This window comes from Mytilus trossulus, chromosome 4 (genome assembly GCF_036588685.1).
Source record: "Mytilus trossulus isolate FHL-02 chromosome 4, PNRI_Mtr1.1.1.hap1, whole genome shotgun sequence".
Lineage (NCBI taxonomy): Eukaryota > Metazoa > Mollusca > Bivalvia > Mytilida > Mytilidae > Mytilus > Mytilus trossulus.
The window spans coordinates 79,403,453-79,420,080 of record NC_086376.1 but is presented as its reverse complement, the minus strand read 5'-3'; the positions used below and the strand labels follow the sequence as shown (position 1 = coordinate 79,420,080).

At 32.6% G+C, this 16,628-nt stretch overlaps 2 protein-coding genes across 2 annotated transcripts in view; both read left to right on the top strand.

The window, feature by feature from the left end:
• Nucleotides 1-7,278, top strand: part of LOC134716833 (uncharacterized) — a 31,291-nt gene extending 24,013 nt beyond the window's left edge. The window contains exons 5-8 of the mRNA XM_063579845.1: nt 320-622; nt 2,160-2,414; nt 4,892-5,128; nt 7,187-7,278. Of these exons, the coding sequence (XP_063435915.1) occupies nt 320-622; nt 2,160-2,414; nt 4,892-5,128; nt 7,187-7,278 (887 nt within the window). The remainder of the gene's footprint in view (nt 1-319; nt 623-2,159; nt 2,415-4,891; nt 5,129-7,186) is intronic.
• A 5,311-nt stretch (nt 7,279-12,589) lies between these two features.
• Nucleotides 12,590-14,098, top strand: LOC134716832 (uncharacterized). Its single transcript, XM_063579844.1, has one exon. The coding sequence runs from the start codon at nt 12,590-12,592 to the stop codon at nt 14,096-14,098; it is 1,509 nt and encodes a 502-aa protein (XP_063435914.1).
• The last annotated feature ends 2,530 nt before the right edge of the window (nt 14,099-16,628 follow it).

Sequence of the window (16,628 nt, the reverse complement as noted above, 5' to 3'; positions counted from 1 at the left end):
AGGTCCTCTGACCAACTGAGTGAGCGTAACTTAAAGCAGTGTAATATCTATAGCCGATGACAAACAAGTTAAAGGTAAGTGTTTCAGTAATATTACCACATAAGTATCGCGATTTACCTCACTGTTATGAAAATGATTCTATTTGTTTTTCGATCATTATTTTGTACAGCTGACTATGCGGCATATGATTTGCTCATGAAATAATCATTGAAGTTGAACCAATGCATGCACCAATCAGTGTTTTCTAGATGTCGACAATAAATAGTGTTTACAAATACTACTAATTTAGTAATATTTCTTTATTTCTTTCTTGGACCAGTTGCTGAACGTGTTATAAGCCGAATGCCATTGCTGTTTGAGAAGACGAAGATCGATGTCGAGATATTTGTTCCACGTCCAGCAACACCATACGTAGAGGATGATGCACAAATATCAGGGGATGAAGATACGACAGACATGCCCACTGAGTTTGTTATAGAAGTAAGGGGAATGAAACCAACCACTTCTGAAGATACCATAAGATATTATTTTGAAAGCCGCAAAGTTGCAAATGCTGACGTTGTAAAGATGCAATTTATTGAAGAGAAAGAAATGTACATGATCTGGTTTGAGGAGGAAAGTGGTATGTTGTACATTTGAATTACGATATAAAATAAAGTGTCTGGAAGCAGCAAATAATTCGTTCTGTGCATGCTTCGATAACGAAAATAAAGAAATCAATAATATTGAAATATTACATTGGTGATTGGGCTAAATGATACATTGCCCTCAAATATTGTCTATAATTGTACACTTTAAAATAAAATGACACTTTTCTGAAATACTGGTCAAAACAAAATTTAAATTAACAAAATTAATGAACTTACAGAAAAATTCTAAACGAAAACGTAGACGTAAAGTCTCTAAGCAAATAACAAAATCAAAAGCTCAAATACACCAAATGTATGGATAACAACTCTCATATTCCTGACTTGTTTCAGGTATTTTCTTATGTAGAAAGTATTTTGCCTAATTTGACATGAGTATGTAGTATACTCAAGGTGTCACGCATAAGCTCGCTACCACACGGCCAACGAGAAGCAGTTTCAACAAAAAAAAATACTCGTAAATGAAAAGTACCTTTTTTAAATTAATGTTATATTTGTTTGTTTATACGAAAATAAGACAAGAAGTGTATTCTGTTGAAAGAGGTATAGGAAACAGATAATATAAAATAGTTATCAAAAGTACCTTGATTATAATTTTATTCGCCAGACGCGCGTTTCGTCTACAAAAGACTCATCAGTGACGCTCAGATCAAAATAGTTAAAAAGCCAAACAATTACAAAGTTGAAGAGCATTGAGGACCCAAAATTGCAAACAGTTGTGCCAAATACGGCTAAGGTAATCTACTCCTGGGGTAAGAAAATCCTTAGTTTTTCGAAAAATTCAAAGTTTTATAAACAGAAAATATATAAAAATGACCATATAATTGATATTCATGTCAACACCGAAGTGCTGACTACTGGGCTGGTGATACCATCGGGGACAAAACGTCCACCAGCAGTGGCATCGACCCAGTGGTGTAAATAGTTATCAAAAGTACCTCCAAAGTAAATGCTTATAACAGGAAGCATATAAAACAGGACAAAATCTTACGCTTGACTATATAAACGAAAGTAATTGTCATATAACTAACATAGTATCGGCATTTTCTGATGAAATCAGTGGCTCAACTTTTTTTCTATAGCTAGCTAAAACCCCCACTTGTATGACAATTGGTTATAGGTCCGTTGCAATGTCACAGTGACTGAGCAACTCGAACAGACATAATTGGAATCCAGCAGCCAAAACTGTGCGTGTACGTACAAATATACACCACGTATATACAAAGACAACAGAACTAAAAAGTGAACATTCATACAAGTAAATCTGACAAAGATATCTTACTGGTTTTAGAAGATAGGAAGATATTTCTGATGTTGACTGTATTTCAACAATATACCTAATACACTATACTTTGTAAACTATACGTAGATTTAATTTATATTCTTTGAAACTAATGCTGCTTATTATTTTGTCTGTATTTTCTTTTCAGTTTGGTACATTTATTTGTCACAAACTGTATAAAAAAAAGTCACGATGAAAAATAAAACTGTCTTCAATTTTCTACATTTTAGCCATTGACTCAGTAATGGGAAAAAGCCGCCTTCGAATTGATGGAAGTACTGTGAATGTTAAACGTCACATCCCACCACATCCATCAAAATATGTTTCTAAATATGACAATAAAGTATATATAACTTGCATCAGCCCTACAACCACTAAAAATGGACTGGAAAACTTTCTTCAATTTAAATCTAAATGTATTTCAGTAGACCTAATATATGGTGAGACAGAAGGGACTGCAATAGTTACATTTGCACAACCACCAGGTAAAATGAAATAAAGCAATATATATTATTCTAAAGTATGAAAATTTGAGCCTTAAACGACTTAGAATGGCACGTCATTTTTATATCAGTTACAATTTACACTAACCGTAAAAGTGAATCTTTAGAATGCGATTAAATTGGTTTTTTTTTATATTTGATTTGGCTCAAGAATGATAATATATCATACACAAAGACGCAACTCAAATGATGGTTTGAATAAAACAAATGTATTTAAAGTAAAAGAATAAGAATTAAAGCAACATTGGGCATTCATTGCTTGAAACAAGACAAAAACAAATTGCCCATATGCTTGCTGTTTTAAATGTATAGCCACTAATGGTGCATGCATTATCAGGGCATGAAGACGTTAAAGCAATAAATATATTCCATACATGGTATCGGATCCATATACTATGTCCAATTTTTCATGGTAATTCAGAAGTTAAAATTAAACAAAAAGACCAATTACCATAAAAAAAGTCTAAAGCATATTATTCTGATTTTGAGACAATAACGTTTGCCTATAAACCTATACAACAATACTAAGTTGTCTTGTATTAGATAACCGAATATCAATTTCAAAGAAATGTCTTATGCCAAGCCAAACATTGAACATCTTACCATCATACCACCCACGTAACTTCATTTAAACATTGACACTGATTTTAGATGAAATTGATTTTGTTCCTTACGTCACGCGAAACATGCAACGAATTTCATGCATCTGTCTTCAGACACTATTTATAAGGTTATTATTTGTTTTTATATTTAAACTGCTTTTGTATTTGATTTAAAACACATTTTATTCATAAATATATGAAAAGGATTGGGCAACACAGGCACAACAAAAAAGTTAAGAGGGACTCATATAAGTTGCGATAACTTGTTTCCAAATCCACCATATAATAAATAAATGTATTTAAACTAAACAGGCAAGGTTTTAATCAAGTATAAATAACTGTATTTTAAACAATCAATATTGAGAAAAATGCATGTTACAGTAAAAGAGGGACCAAAGATACCAAAGGGACAGTCAAACTCATATATTTAGCGAAAGTTAACTGACAACGCCGTAGCTAAAAATTAAAAAGACAAATAGACAAACAAAAGTTCACATGACACAACATAGAAAACTAAAGAATAAACAAGAGGAACCCACCAAAATCTCATGTACTCTGGAAGGGTACGCAGATCCTGCTCCAGATGTGGCACCCGTCGTGTTGCTTATGTGATAATAAATCCGGTAAATAGTCTAATTCGGTAGGTCAGATTCATGAAAGGGAAGGAGATTATGTTTACGACGTAAGGAACATATTCGATATCATTTGTGAAAAGGTTATTCTATAACGGTCAACCAACTCGTGATGGCTTCCGTAAAATGAACGAAGGGATGATTTCAACTTTGCCATTTGGATGTCTTGGCTTAAAAGCTTCTTGTGAGCGGTAACCCTCTATCTACAAAGTAATGATAGGAAATGCAAGCACGGATATCGTATAAATTGGGAGGTATATACTCCGTATGTAACTTATGAGCACATATTAGCAAATGCATATTAACAATGTTAATTACTAAATGTAAAGTGTTTTTAGGTATGTATTTATCATCATTTATTCAAGTACCTTAATTAGCCATGCAAATATCTTTATTAGTCATGAGATATATATATAGGGAAGACACTAAGATTACGTAGTAGGACAATTAGTTAATTTTGAAGGGATTCAGAAAAGGAATGCTAAAGTAAATACACAAAAACAAAAACTTAGTAAATAAATATATAAATAAATAATTAAATTAATTAATGAAAGATAACTAAAACAAAAATTAAGAAAATCTCTAACAAAACAGTGAGTGTTACGGATATATTTCTGAACAGATATAAAATAGCAGTATTCATATCATTTATAGTTTAACTAATCGCCGTATTTTCATATCTAAAAATAAGACAACGCGTGACCGAACGACGCATGGATTAAACGAGTGCGCATCACGAGTTTAATCCATAGCGTCCTTCGGTCACAAGTTGTCTTATTTTTGATATTCAAATACGGCGATTAGTTATACTTTTTATTACATAGTCAAATGGCTTTTTTTATGAAATTAATGTAGAAATTGTAAGGAACTATATGTTTTTCCTACGCATTTACAATTTGTTTTGATCCGACGTTATTGACGTCTTGACAACGTCTATTGTTATATGACGTCAGAGAGCGAAATAACCACGTTTATTTCACATGTGAAATTATCGGTTTTTATTCAACTGGGAAATCAATGTAATTCATTGCAACCAAAGTAATAAATAAAAATAATCTGTTTCCTAAGAGTAATAAGTCAATATTAAGGTCAACATTTCAACAGAATAGTAAGTCAAATCAAATACAATCTGTCTTACATCATTGTACTGTGGGCCGAAAAAAAACCAACTGGTTAAACTTATTAAAAACATATAGAAGTTATCGTGTGTTAAAAATCATAATAGATATAGAGAAGTTACAGACAGCCTGTATGAAGAGACAATTGGATGGCAGCCATCTAAGCATACACACAGTACCTATAACAGACTGTATTGTTGTCACTGGATACAAAGACAATACATCATCAGACACAATGGAGTACTACTTTAATAATAAAAGGCGATCAGGGGTCGAAGGTGTAAGGGAAGTGAAGCTAGTGGAGGATGAAGGGAGATGTGTGGTTTACTTCACTAATCCTGACAGTAAGTTTGTTTATTGTATGAAAGAAAATGCTCACAATAGAAAAATTGTTATTTTTTTCAATACTCTAGTTGTTCACCACATAAAAAGGTTATTTATTAAGTTCCTTCTTTTATATTTTTTTTTGCATGATATGATAGTTTACGTGGAATTTCACTATATTTTACTACTTTTATTTCCATAAAAAAAAATATTCCAATTTGCTCAGTGTCAACGTCAACGAATATTTGTTCCTCGCAGAAGTTCCTTTAGAAACTTTGAAAAATATAAAAATGCATGTATTTTTTTTAAAAATGACGGCATTCACCTTAAAAGCTTAACACACATTTGAACAGACACATTCAGAAGGAATATAGTTTCGTTACTGTTGTCGTGTCATTAAAGATGGCTTATGTTGGCTTTCACTTATAGGGTCTTTGCATCAGAAATAAACACATTTATTCTAAAACCAGCTGGCATGACACGGGTTATGTTCTTCTCATATACTAGTACTTAATGATTGTTTGATGCTAAACCCTAACCGGATAGAATGTGCTTGATAATCATATGATGAAGACATAATCTTTCAATCGGTTTAATTTAGGTCTGGAGCTGGCATGTCAGTAACTGCTAGCAGTCATCTGTTAATTTATGCGTCATTGTCATTTTGCTTAGTTTCTTTTGTGACCAATTCTGACATCGAACTCGGAATTCTCTTTAACAAATTTTTTGTATGTGGTTTGTTTTTCTACATTGGCTAGAGGTATAGGAGGGTTCAGAACTCACAAAATATGTTAAACACCGACTCATTTTTGCGCCTTTCCAAACGCAAGAGCCTCTGGCCTTTTTGAGTCTTTTATTATAATTTTTGTGTTTCTTTTGTATATTTCGGAGTTTAGTATGAAGTCAACTATCACTGAACTAGTACATTATTGGTTAGGGCCAGGAAATAGACGCCCCCCGTTGCGGAATTTTCTCGCTGTATTGAAGACCCGTTGGAGGCCATCGGCTATTTTCTGTCACTAAGTCGGGTCATTGTCTCTATGACACATTCCCCCATTTCCCCTTCTCAATTTTATGTATATTATATATATAAAACGTCTGATAGTAGTCAACCATTTTCCCCACGAGGGCGCTGGATCGTTACGAGTAACGATACATGTATACAATAAATAAACTATATAAACGCCTAAAAAGATTCTGTCTAATCTAGAGAAGTATAATCTAAGAAGACTTAAAGCTGATTTATTCAACACCAGAATCTGACTGAGGAAGGATGTCTGTTATCCGAAATATTTATAAATAATTACGTTTATAATTACCTTCTTTGTATTTGGAGTTGTTGTGTACACTTTTTTAGGCGTTTATACAACACGTCTAAATTGAAAACTACGTTCAAACCTAGGATTACGTTGGATGAAAACCGCAATTTTTATACGTGTGCATGTGAAACAAATTTCGTTGTAGAAGTATCTAAATACAGCACAAACAACAATTCCCAGAAGACCATACAAAAAAAAATGAAAAAGTATATTTAAACAAAATGCATTTGACTAACAGGTCGAACAACTGATGTTTCTTTAACCCTGTTGACTGCCATTGGAGATTGCCAAATAAAATTGATCATAAGATGTAACAAAATGGATCTTAATATAAATATAATACTAAACAGAAAACAATTAACTTGTGGCCACGATGTCATGCCACAAACATAAGGTGTCAATATTTTTTTCTACACCAGATCCGGATTTCGACAATAAATGTCTCTTCAGTGATGTTAGGGATCGAAATGGTATTTGGAAGGCGATATAAAATTTACCCTCATTTTTAGATAGACTCTTGAATTTTAAGAGTCATTATAGGATGAACGGATCATATAAACCGGAGGGAAAATATGATACAAGCGCAAACGAAAAAATATAAACAATCCTAAAATTGAATAAAATCTTATTTTTATCTTTATGATTAGTAACCCACACCACATATTGCATTTTTTCAATAGCTATTATTTACATTCAAATTATCATGTTATAACTATTACGTGAACCTCCATATTGACTTGTTATGTGTTTTTGTTTTAGGTGCAGTGCAGGTATGTAACAGGCAACATAATCTTGAAGGTCGAACTCTTTCCGTACAGTTGTATTATGAATGTCTTAATAAGGACGCATAGATGATGACTTGATATAATTCATATCATTTAATTAAATGTGATAAAAATTATAAATCAGAGAAAAATTATTTCCTTCTTAATTCTGACACATATAAAATTGCATTTGAGAAATAACTTTTACGCTACTATGCAGAAGGTTGAATAGTTAGTCATAAAAAAGATAAAGGCTTCACTTGAAAACGAATGTACTCAGGAAGTCGGAAAAATCAGAAAATTGGCCAATACATTGGATAAAACATTAACAACGGAAACTGAGTGATTTTCAACATGCTAATTAAAAGAAATTCACACCGTGCATGCAGATAAAGAGGATGTATCAAAAGATGTCTAATACTGAACGTGTTACCGTCAATATTAAAAAGGACTGTAAGATAGTGTATCGTAGACGATAGTTTCACTGTAGATGAGATAGTAAACATAGTTGACATTATCATCAAGGTTGTTTCTACTGACAAAATTAGTCGTTAATCATGTTAGCTTTAGTATTGGATTATCTTTGTAACATTTATTTTAATTAAATGAAATAGAAATTGGAAATTAGAAACAAAGGGTAATATCTTTGGTCGTAATAAAACGCCGGGATTCGAACCCATGCTACTGTGATATCGTGACACCAAATCGCCTACACTGCAGCCGTCCCGCTAGACCACACGACCACCTGGGCTCTCAATAAAAGAGCTTTCGCTGGCCATGTGTTACCTTTCCACGTCAGTTTTAATCTAGCGGCGTACTGCAGTACATGATATATAAGGCATGAAGATGTTATTGTTACAGATCAGCTAAATTATCTATAGTAAAGGATCCTACAAATTAATGTAAGATACAGTCACAGAAAATAATTATATTCATAAGTACGTCTGAGTCAGTGACAACCCTACAACAGATGTATCCATCGGATCGCCATTAATGATGGTGATACATGGATGTGTACATAATGTATATAAATATACATATGACTTTTATATTAAGTTTGATTACATGTATGACTTATATCTTTACACGATTACTCTATAATTGTTCAAAGAACATCTGAAAATCTTTCCCCGTGATAATATATAAGTGATTTTTTATGAAAAGAAAAAAGGCCTGTTTTTTTTTATTCTGAATCATTAACCTGGTTTTAAACATCTTTTATATGTCGGTATAGTTAAAGATCATTTCAACCAGGATAAAAGACATGTTTTAAATATTTCCAAAATGGTTTATGTCTGAAACATTTTTTCGTGCGTTGCGTTTTTTTATTTCTCCTATTTAACATGTTTATGGTTCATGTTCAGTTTGTTTCAAACAAGTAACTAGTTTGAGTATAAAAAAAAACCAGACCTTATATATAATTTTTTTTTAGTAAATGCTTCTAATATGTGAGAAAACTGGTAACCCCAACATAATCTTTTGAATCAATGTACATTTACATGAATTAATAGAAATAGTTAGTTACACAAAATTCATCTGAAGATATATATTCTGTTATAAGAAAAGAAATTTCACCCTTATTGAAAAAAACAACACATACTTGGTTGCTAGGGACTTCTCTGTGAAAAGAAGACGATGGCTAACATAACACTGTCTCCAAAAATAAATAGGTTCTTAGGTAGACCGATAGCTTCTTTTGGTTAACAAAGGGTCACTTCCGGTGTCAGTCGATACGTAACTGCATAATTGTCCTTAAAAAAAATTACGGTTACTTAGTTGTTTTCACAAAAGTGGAACAAATTTCGGTTTTCACACATTTACTTCCGATTGATGTTTTTAAAGATCATACGTCATCTTATACTGGAAAAGACCACATGACTTTTCCATGTGTCATTATGAAGTTATAATCAATTAACGTAAACATTTAACAAAAAATAGATAAAAAAAAAAATTGGAAGAAAAAAGGAAGTAAAACCAAATGTGCTATAACCGGTTTCACCATAAATTTTTCTATATTATTGTAATGTGCCACATTTGGTTTACCCGAAGTTACTACTGACAGACATCAAAGATCTCTTTCGCTAACATATCAATCAATTAAAAAGCGGTGGTACATGTAGATACATTTTTGTTACTCCTGTAAAATCCCACCATAATGCATCGCCCCAAAATGCACCAAAGCTTAATGAGGATACACAAAAAAAATTATAACAAAGTTTTAATTCATACAAAGAAATGTTTTCAGTATAGTAGTATCAAACAAAAAATAGCACTTAAATTGTACGACAAAATATAAGTAATAAGTAATTTCTACATATTGCAAAACAAAGAATTACGCAAGAACAAACACACAAGAATAGAATTTAATGAAAAACTAAATATAAGATTAGAACAAAATCAGAAGGAATTTTAAAGGAAAAGTGGTAAGACTGATTTGAACTCACGATGTATATCATGATCAATATTTTGTACTCCAGATGCGCGTTTTGTCTAGGAAAGACTAATTAGTTACGATCAAATATGAAATAAAAAAGAGACAATGATTATCAAAGGTACAAGGATTATAATTTAGTACGCCAGAAGCGAGTGTCGTCTATACTAGACCCATCAGTGACGCCAAATGATGTTAGAAGTTGAAGAGCATGACTGATCTAAAAATCAGAAATGTTTCGGCAAATACAACTAAAGTAAAATATTTCTGCGGTAGAAAATTCTAAGTATTTCGAAACATTTGAAGTTCAATAATCGGCTAATTTATTATTATCACCCTACCCTCGATACTCTCGAGAGAAAATCTCTTCCAGCATAGACTACGACCTGTGGATGTAAAGTAATTCATCATATAAACTAGAATCAAAGTCTTGTACTTTGAACTCATCAGTGATGCTCGAATAAAAATAGTGAAAATGGAAAAAAAGTTCAAAGTTGAAGAACATTTACATGTATATACATTTTTGTATATAATTAATCTACTTTTGGTATACATATATATAAGCCAGATTATATCCTAGTCCTATGATAAAAAAAAGCAAATCGTTGCTTCTCCATTTATCTTTTGCTGTCCAAAAAGAGTAATTACCGGCTTAGAACTATGATTTATGAAACATTCATAATTCCGGATACAACCTTTGACATAGGGAATGAATATTACAATATGACCTTCTGCTGTTGTTTTTTTCTATGATCGGGTTGTTGTCTCTTTGACACATTACATTTTCCATTCTCAATTTCATAATGTTTTAACTAAAAAATGAACTATTTTGCAAAAGAAGACAAACATCAGACTTCAAAACATATCATATAAAACTTAAGATTGAGGAACACGAATCCCACCAAAAACAGGGGGTGATCAAATAATATCCAGAAGCGTAAAAAATCTCAGATCTTGTATGACAACAGTTGTTTGTTCATTTATATGTTAAAAAAAATCCATTCGGTGAGGACACAATCACGGAAAAGGAAAGGGGATTTTGTAACGAAAGAAACAGATATTCCTCAAAGCGTCTAGTTTTAGGGATGACTTATTTGAAACAAAAAAAAAGGAAATAAAAATACCCCAGAAATTATAAATGATAAGACAGTGACAACATTAGATAGCATTTACGTCCTTTTAACTTAATCGAAGTGGAAGTAAATAAATGCAACAGTAGTATACCTCTGTTCAAAATCATAAATCCATGGACAAAAAAACTAAATCGGGGTAACAAACTAAAACTGAGGTAAACGCATTAAATATAAAAGGAGTACAACGACACAACATGCAAATGTAACACACACAGAACGGACTAAGCATTAGACAAAATCCTATGAGAATAACAAATATAACATCAAAACCAGGAAGGCTTGATGTCCCTTATCAGCAAGTCAAAAGAATATATCCACCACAGATACCAGGATTGAAATAAAATATATCAGTTTGACCATACCAACGATAATGTAGGAAGACTAGTTGCAATGGTTTTATTGTGAACAGCAATCCTCTATTAAAGTCATCAGGATAGGATTTTCTAACTGTTTGGGAGTTTATATCAACTAAAAATATATATATTAAAATAATCTATATTAAAGGACTTAAATGGAGTGTTGATTAACAGTCTCTTTTATGAAACAAATGTGAAGTCAATCTGTCTTTTAAGTCTAGAATGAAGAATACTTTGCAATCAATACAATCAAATTTTTTTAAACGTGTGCACAGAAGAGACTTAGTTTTTTTTTACAGATCTTAACTAAATACAACAAACATAATTGCCATATATTTATCTTCTTAGCATTTGGAATACTTTGACTATTTGCTTTTATTAACCTCATATCTATCACGCACATTATTCTAAGAAAGAAAAACATAACTGTCTGTTGTCATTGTAATAGTATAAATGGACGTCGTAACGTTGAAAAATTATGTTTTCTTCATTTTCTTTTTGCCTACCTTTTATATACTACTGTTACTTCTATAATTAGTAGAAGTCTTTTACAAAAACATCATCTTTTTTTGGAAATAGATAAATTTGACAATGGATAGGGGGAATGTACCAAAAAAACAACAACTCGACCAAAATCAGAAAACATTAGAAGGCCACCAATAGGTCCTCAACACAGAAGGGGATTCAGCTGGTCTCTAAACAAAAATGTGAACTAGTTCAGTGCAATTGGTCGTAATTCTAAACTGCAAACACATATTTTTGAACTAAAAGTACTAATAAAGGTTAGAGGCCAATGGCCTTAATCGCTTTTTATCTCCATGTGATGAATTTGTTTAAGAATTTACAAGGGTGAAACCATTGCGCATGCGTGGCTGAATGAATGAACGACTTTTTTGGCTGGAGAAAGAAATTGTTTCTCTTAGAAATTACGAAACATCTAAGTATAAAAATTGCTCACAGTTCAAAAATCTACATTAGTAAAACACCACTGAGCTCAAAATCTGTTTAAATATCTCACAAAAAGTTTAAACAAAATTTTTCTTGAAACAAAGACTACTGCATATTCCAATGACAACATATAAACATCCGGTATAGAAACTTCCGGTCTATTTCCTGGCATTACTTTATACTGTTTTGCTACCTATACTTCATATTACTAACAGGCTATCTATATCTTACCCAAGCTGTGACCCTGAGGAGCCCAGGGTACGAAGATTATACAACCCCAGGTATTTTATGTTATCTGATTAAGTTGCACACTTCCAAACTCGTGCACTCTGTATCTATATAAAAATTATATGCACAAAAATCAAAAGGTTATAACTTAGTAAACAACTATGAATTTGCATATCACAATCTATGTGTTGATTTCATTGATGATTAGCATAAATATTTATATTACACCACACACAAACAAGCACTCAAATGAAAACTGTAGTATTCAGCATACACAGATAACATCAACATACTCCATCAACATGAGACTTGTACTGGAGAAACTTAAATACAAAGATATCAAACATACAAATACATACCTGCTTATTCTGCTCATAACAATAGCAGGAGACACCGAATTAAATCCAGGTCCACGTGCACCTAGGTGGCCCTGCGGGACATGTAACAAAGCTGTCACGTGGAAACACAAAGCAATTTGTTGTGATACATGTCAGACATGGTATCATATAGATTGTCAAGGAATAAATTCTGGCATGTACTCTTGTATGGACTCATCAAACATTTCTTGGGATTGCATCCAATGTGGAATGCCAAATTTCTCATCATCTCTATTTAATATGTCATCAATAGAAACAAGTAATCGATTCTCAAGCCTAAGTGAACATTCATGCATGAGCCCTGGAGAACCAAAAGCAACTTCATCTCCGAAAAAGAAATGTTATAAACCAGGGAGAAAAACACCCAAACATACACCACTTAGAGTACTTAACATAAATTTCCAATCAATAAAAAACAAAAAACCTGAACTAGAAGAGATCTTAGACTCTGTTAAGCCAAATATTATATTTGGAACTGAAACTTGGCTAGATAAAGAAACATCCTCATATGATTACTTTCCAATATCCGACTACAATGTATACAGGAAAGATCGCCCACCAAATGAAAAAAATCAAAGTCATGGTGGTGTCCTAATTGCCATACCAAAAGACATCATATCTAATGAAATCTCAGAACTTCAAACAAACTGCGAAAATGTATGGGCTGAAGTAAATATAGCCAACTCCAGAAAATTAATTCTTGGTTGCTACTACAGACCACCTTCAGACACAGGTTCTTCACTTGAAGAACTTAATACATCTCTAAGCCGTACAAATGGGAACTCAAAAGCAACTATAATCTTAGGGGGGGATTTCAACCTTGGTCATATAGACTGGCAAATACCATCAGTAATTCCTGGAAAGCCAGATAACAAACAACACCAAATTTTAATTGACATAATAAATGACCACTCCCTGGAGCAAATAGTAGACAAACCAACAAGAGGTGAAAGAATACTAGATCTTATCTTAACAAATGCACCAAACATAAAAAATAAACTGGAATTAATGCCACCTATTGGTAATGCAGATCATGACATCGTATTCACTGAATGTTCAATATCACTGAAAAGGAACAAAAAACCAGTAAGACAAATTTGCCAATTCAAAAAAGCAAACTGGGAAAACATTAAATCAGACATACAAGTACTAGAAAGAAAGATTAAAACTATATACAATACAAGTAACACCAATGAACTTTGGCAAACATTCAAAGAAGACCTTATAAAGACAATCAGTACTAACATACCACAAAAACAAATAACACATACAATGAAATTGCCTTGGATCACAGACCAACTAAGAATCAAGATTAATAAAACTAAACGTCTGCACAAAAAATCAAAGAAAAATCATCATCTGCAAATTAGATACAAACATATGAAAAAAACATTGCAGGCAGATATGCGTTCAGCCTATTGGCATTATTATTGAAAACATGATCCTAGACCTCCCAACAGAAAGCACACACCAAAAAACTTGTTTTCATACATCAAGAGCATGAGCAATGATAATTCAGGTGTAGCTGCACTAAAAAAGGATGGATTGCTCGTAACAAACACCAAAGATAAGGCAAACATCCTCAACCAGCAATTTCAAAAGGCATTCTCTACTGAATCATCTGCAGATCCAATACCAGTAAAAAAAACTTATCATCACATCCACAAATGAATGAAATTAAAATATCAGAAAAGGGCGTCAACAAACTTCTTCACAACATTAATCCGAATAAAGCCACAGGCCCTGATGAACTATGTGGAAAGGTATTAAAGGAAATGAAAGATCATCTCAGTCCTATCATCACACTCATATTTCAAAAATCTATTAACACTCATAAAATACCTACAGACTGGAAACATGCAAATGTCTGTCCTGCATTCAAAAAAGGCGACAAAAACAATGCCATAAATTACAGGCCTATTTCACTAACATGTATACTTTGCAAAATAATGGAGCATATCATAGCTAGTCAAGTAATGGAACATCTTGAAAAAAACAATATTTTATATGATTTACAACATGGCTTCCGATCAAAACGTTCTTGTGAAACACAACTATTATCTTTCATTCAGGACCTTGCAAGAGACAACAATATTAACATACAAACTGATGTCGTTGTGATGGACTTTGCCAAAGCTTTTGACAAAGTCCCTCACAAAAGATTACTTTACAAATTAAAATACTACGGCATAGACAATAATACCTTGGAATGGATTGGTGACTTTTTAAACAACCGTACACAAACAGTCATGCTAGATGGAGAACAATCAGAAAAAATTGGGGTAACATCTGGGGTGCCACAAGGCACTGTCCTTGGCCCAATTTTATTCCTCATTTACATAAACGATTTCCCAGAATACTTACAACACAGCACCTTAAGATTATTTGCCGATGACAGCATCATCTATAGAAACATCAAAAACACAGATGATGCTGCCAAACTACAACAGGATTTAAATTCAGCGGCACAATGGGAAAAAGACTGGTTAATGTCATTCCATCCAGACAAATACTCCATACTAAGAATTACACAAAAAAAGAAACCAGTCAACCATGACTACATCCTACATGGTCACATTCTCCAAACTGAAACAGCTACAAAATATTTAGGCATAACCATCCAATCTGATCTAAAATGGAATAAACACATCAATAATGTAACAGCTAATGCAAACAGACAACTGAATTTTCACAAACGTAACCTTAAAGTTTCATCACAAAAAATCAAAGAAAGGGCATACATGTCTTTAGTTAGACCTAAGCTTGAGTACAGTTCTTGCGTCTGGGACCCTCACACAAAAAGTCAAATCAACCAAATTGAGATGGTCCAACGCAGAGCTGCTCGCTTCAAATGTAATAAATATCACAATACCAGCTCTGTCTCAAACATGATTGATCACCTACAGTGGCCTACATTAGAACTGAGACGTATGCAAACAAGACTAGTGGTATTCTATAAGATCATACACCAACACATAGCAATTTACCCTAAAGATCTTCTAGTTAAATCAGACAGTAGAACAAGATATAAACATACAAACCACTTTAAACAAATTCAAACAAATAAAGATTCATACAAGTTTTCATTTTATACACATACAATAGTACAATGGAACCTACTTCCTACATCAGCAATCCTTTGTACAACAGTCGACGGCTTCAAAGAGCAGATTTCTATATCTGCTCTTTCACAAATATTCTAAAAAATACATAACATAAACATAGTTTTAACAAGAAATATACATAGGATAACAATCCACAAAAAAAAATTTAAACCACTGTTATATTTTTACTTTAATTATTTTTTCTAAGTACCAATGCAATGTAACGTAATATTACTGCAACTTTATTTCTTTTTAATCGTAAATAAGCCACGCATGCAACGGCACGTAATAGTCAGAGTTGTGACTGAGTGCGGAAATATGAAGATAGATAGATAAAAGAACCACAAAACAGCACTACCGAATGTCGAATATATATATTTTCTTCTTATAGTTGACGTGTTTCCCTCAGTTTTAGTTTGTAACCCGGATTTGTTTTTGTCTTAATCGATTTATGACTTTCGAACAGCGGTATATTACTGTTGCCTTTATTTATATATCAGGATTGTTCGAGACATTTTCATGATCTCGACAATTTCTTTAAATATTTGTCTATGAATTTGATTTAACCAGAATCACAAAGACGGAGAGTCATTATGGTTCCAAGAAGTATTAATTCAAAAGCTCTCAAAGTGACCCATGTTTGTGAAAAAAATATAATAAGCGTTCAGCAAAAGAATTTAGTTTTTTCCTTGTGAAAGGGAATCAATGATAAAGATCCATCAACATTCCAATTCAGATAGACATTGATCATACAATATATTACCCCATATACAAGGCGTACAATACAGTATTCCTGACAAGTGTATTATGCACAAAACATATTCAGTCTTGCTCAAATCATAACCGTTGGTAAGTCTAAT

What these genes read in the sequence shown, in the direction of transcription:
- LOC134716832 (XM_063579844.1), top strand. Translation starts at nt 12,590, where the DNA reads ATGAGACTTGTACTGGAGAAACTTAAATACAAAGATATCAAACATACA.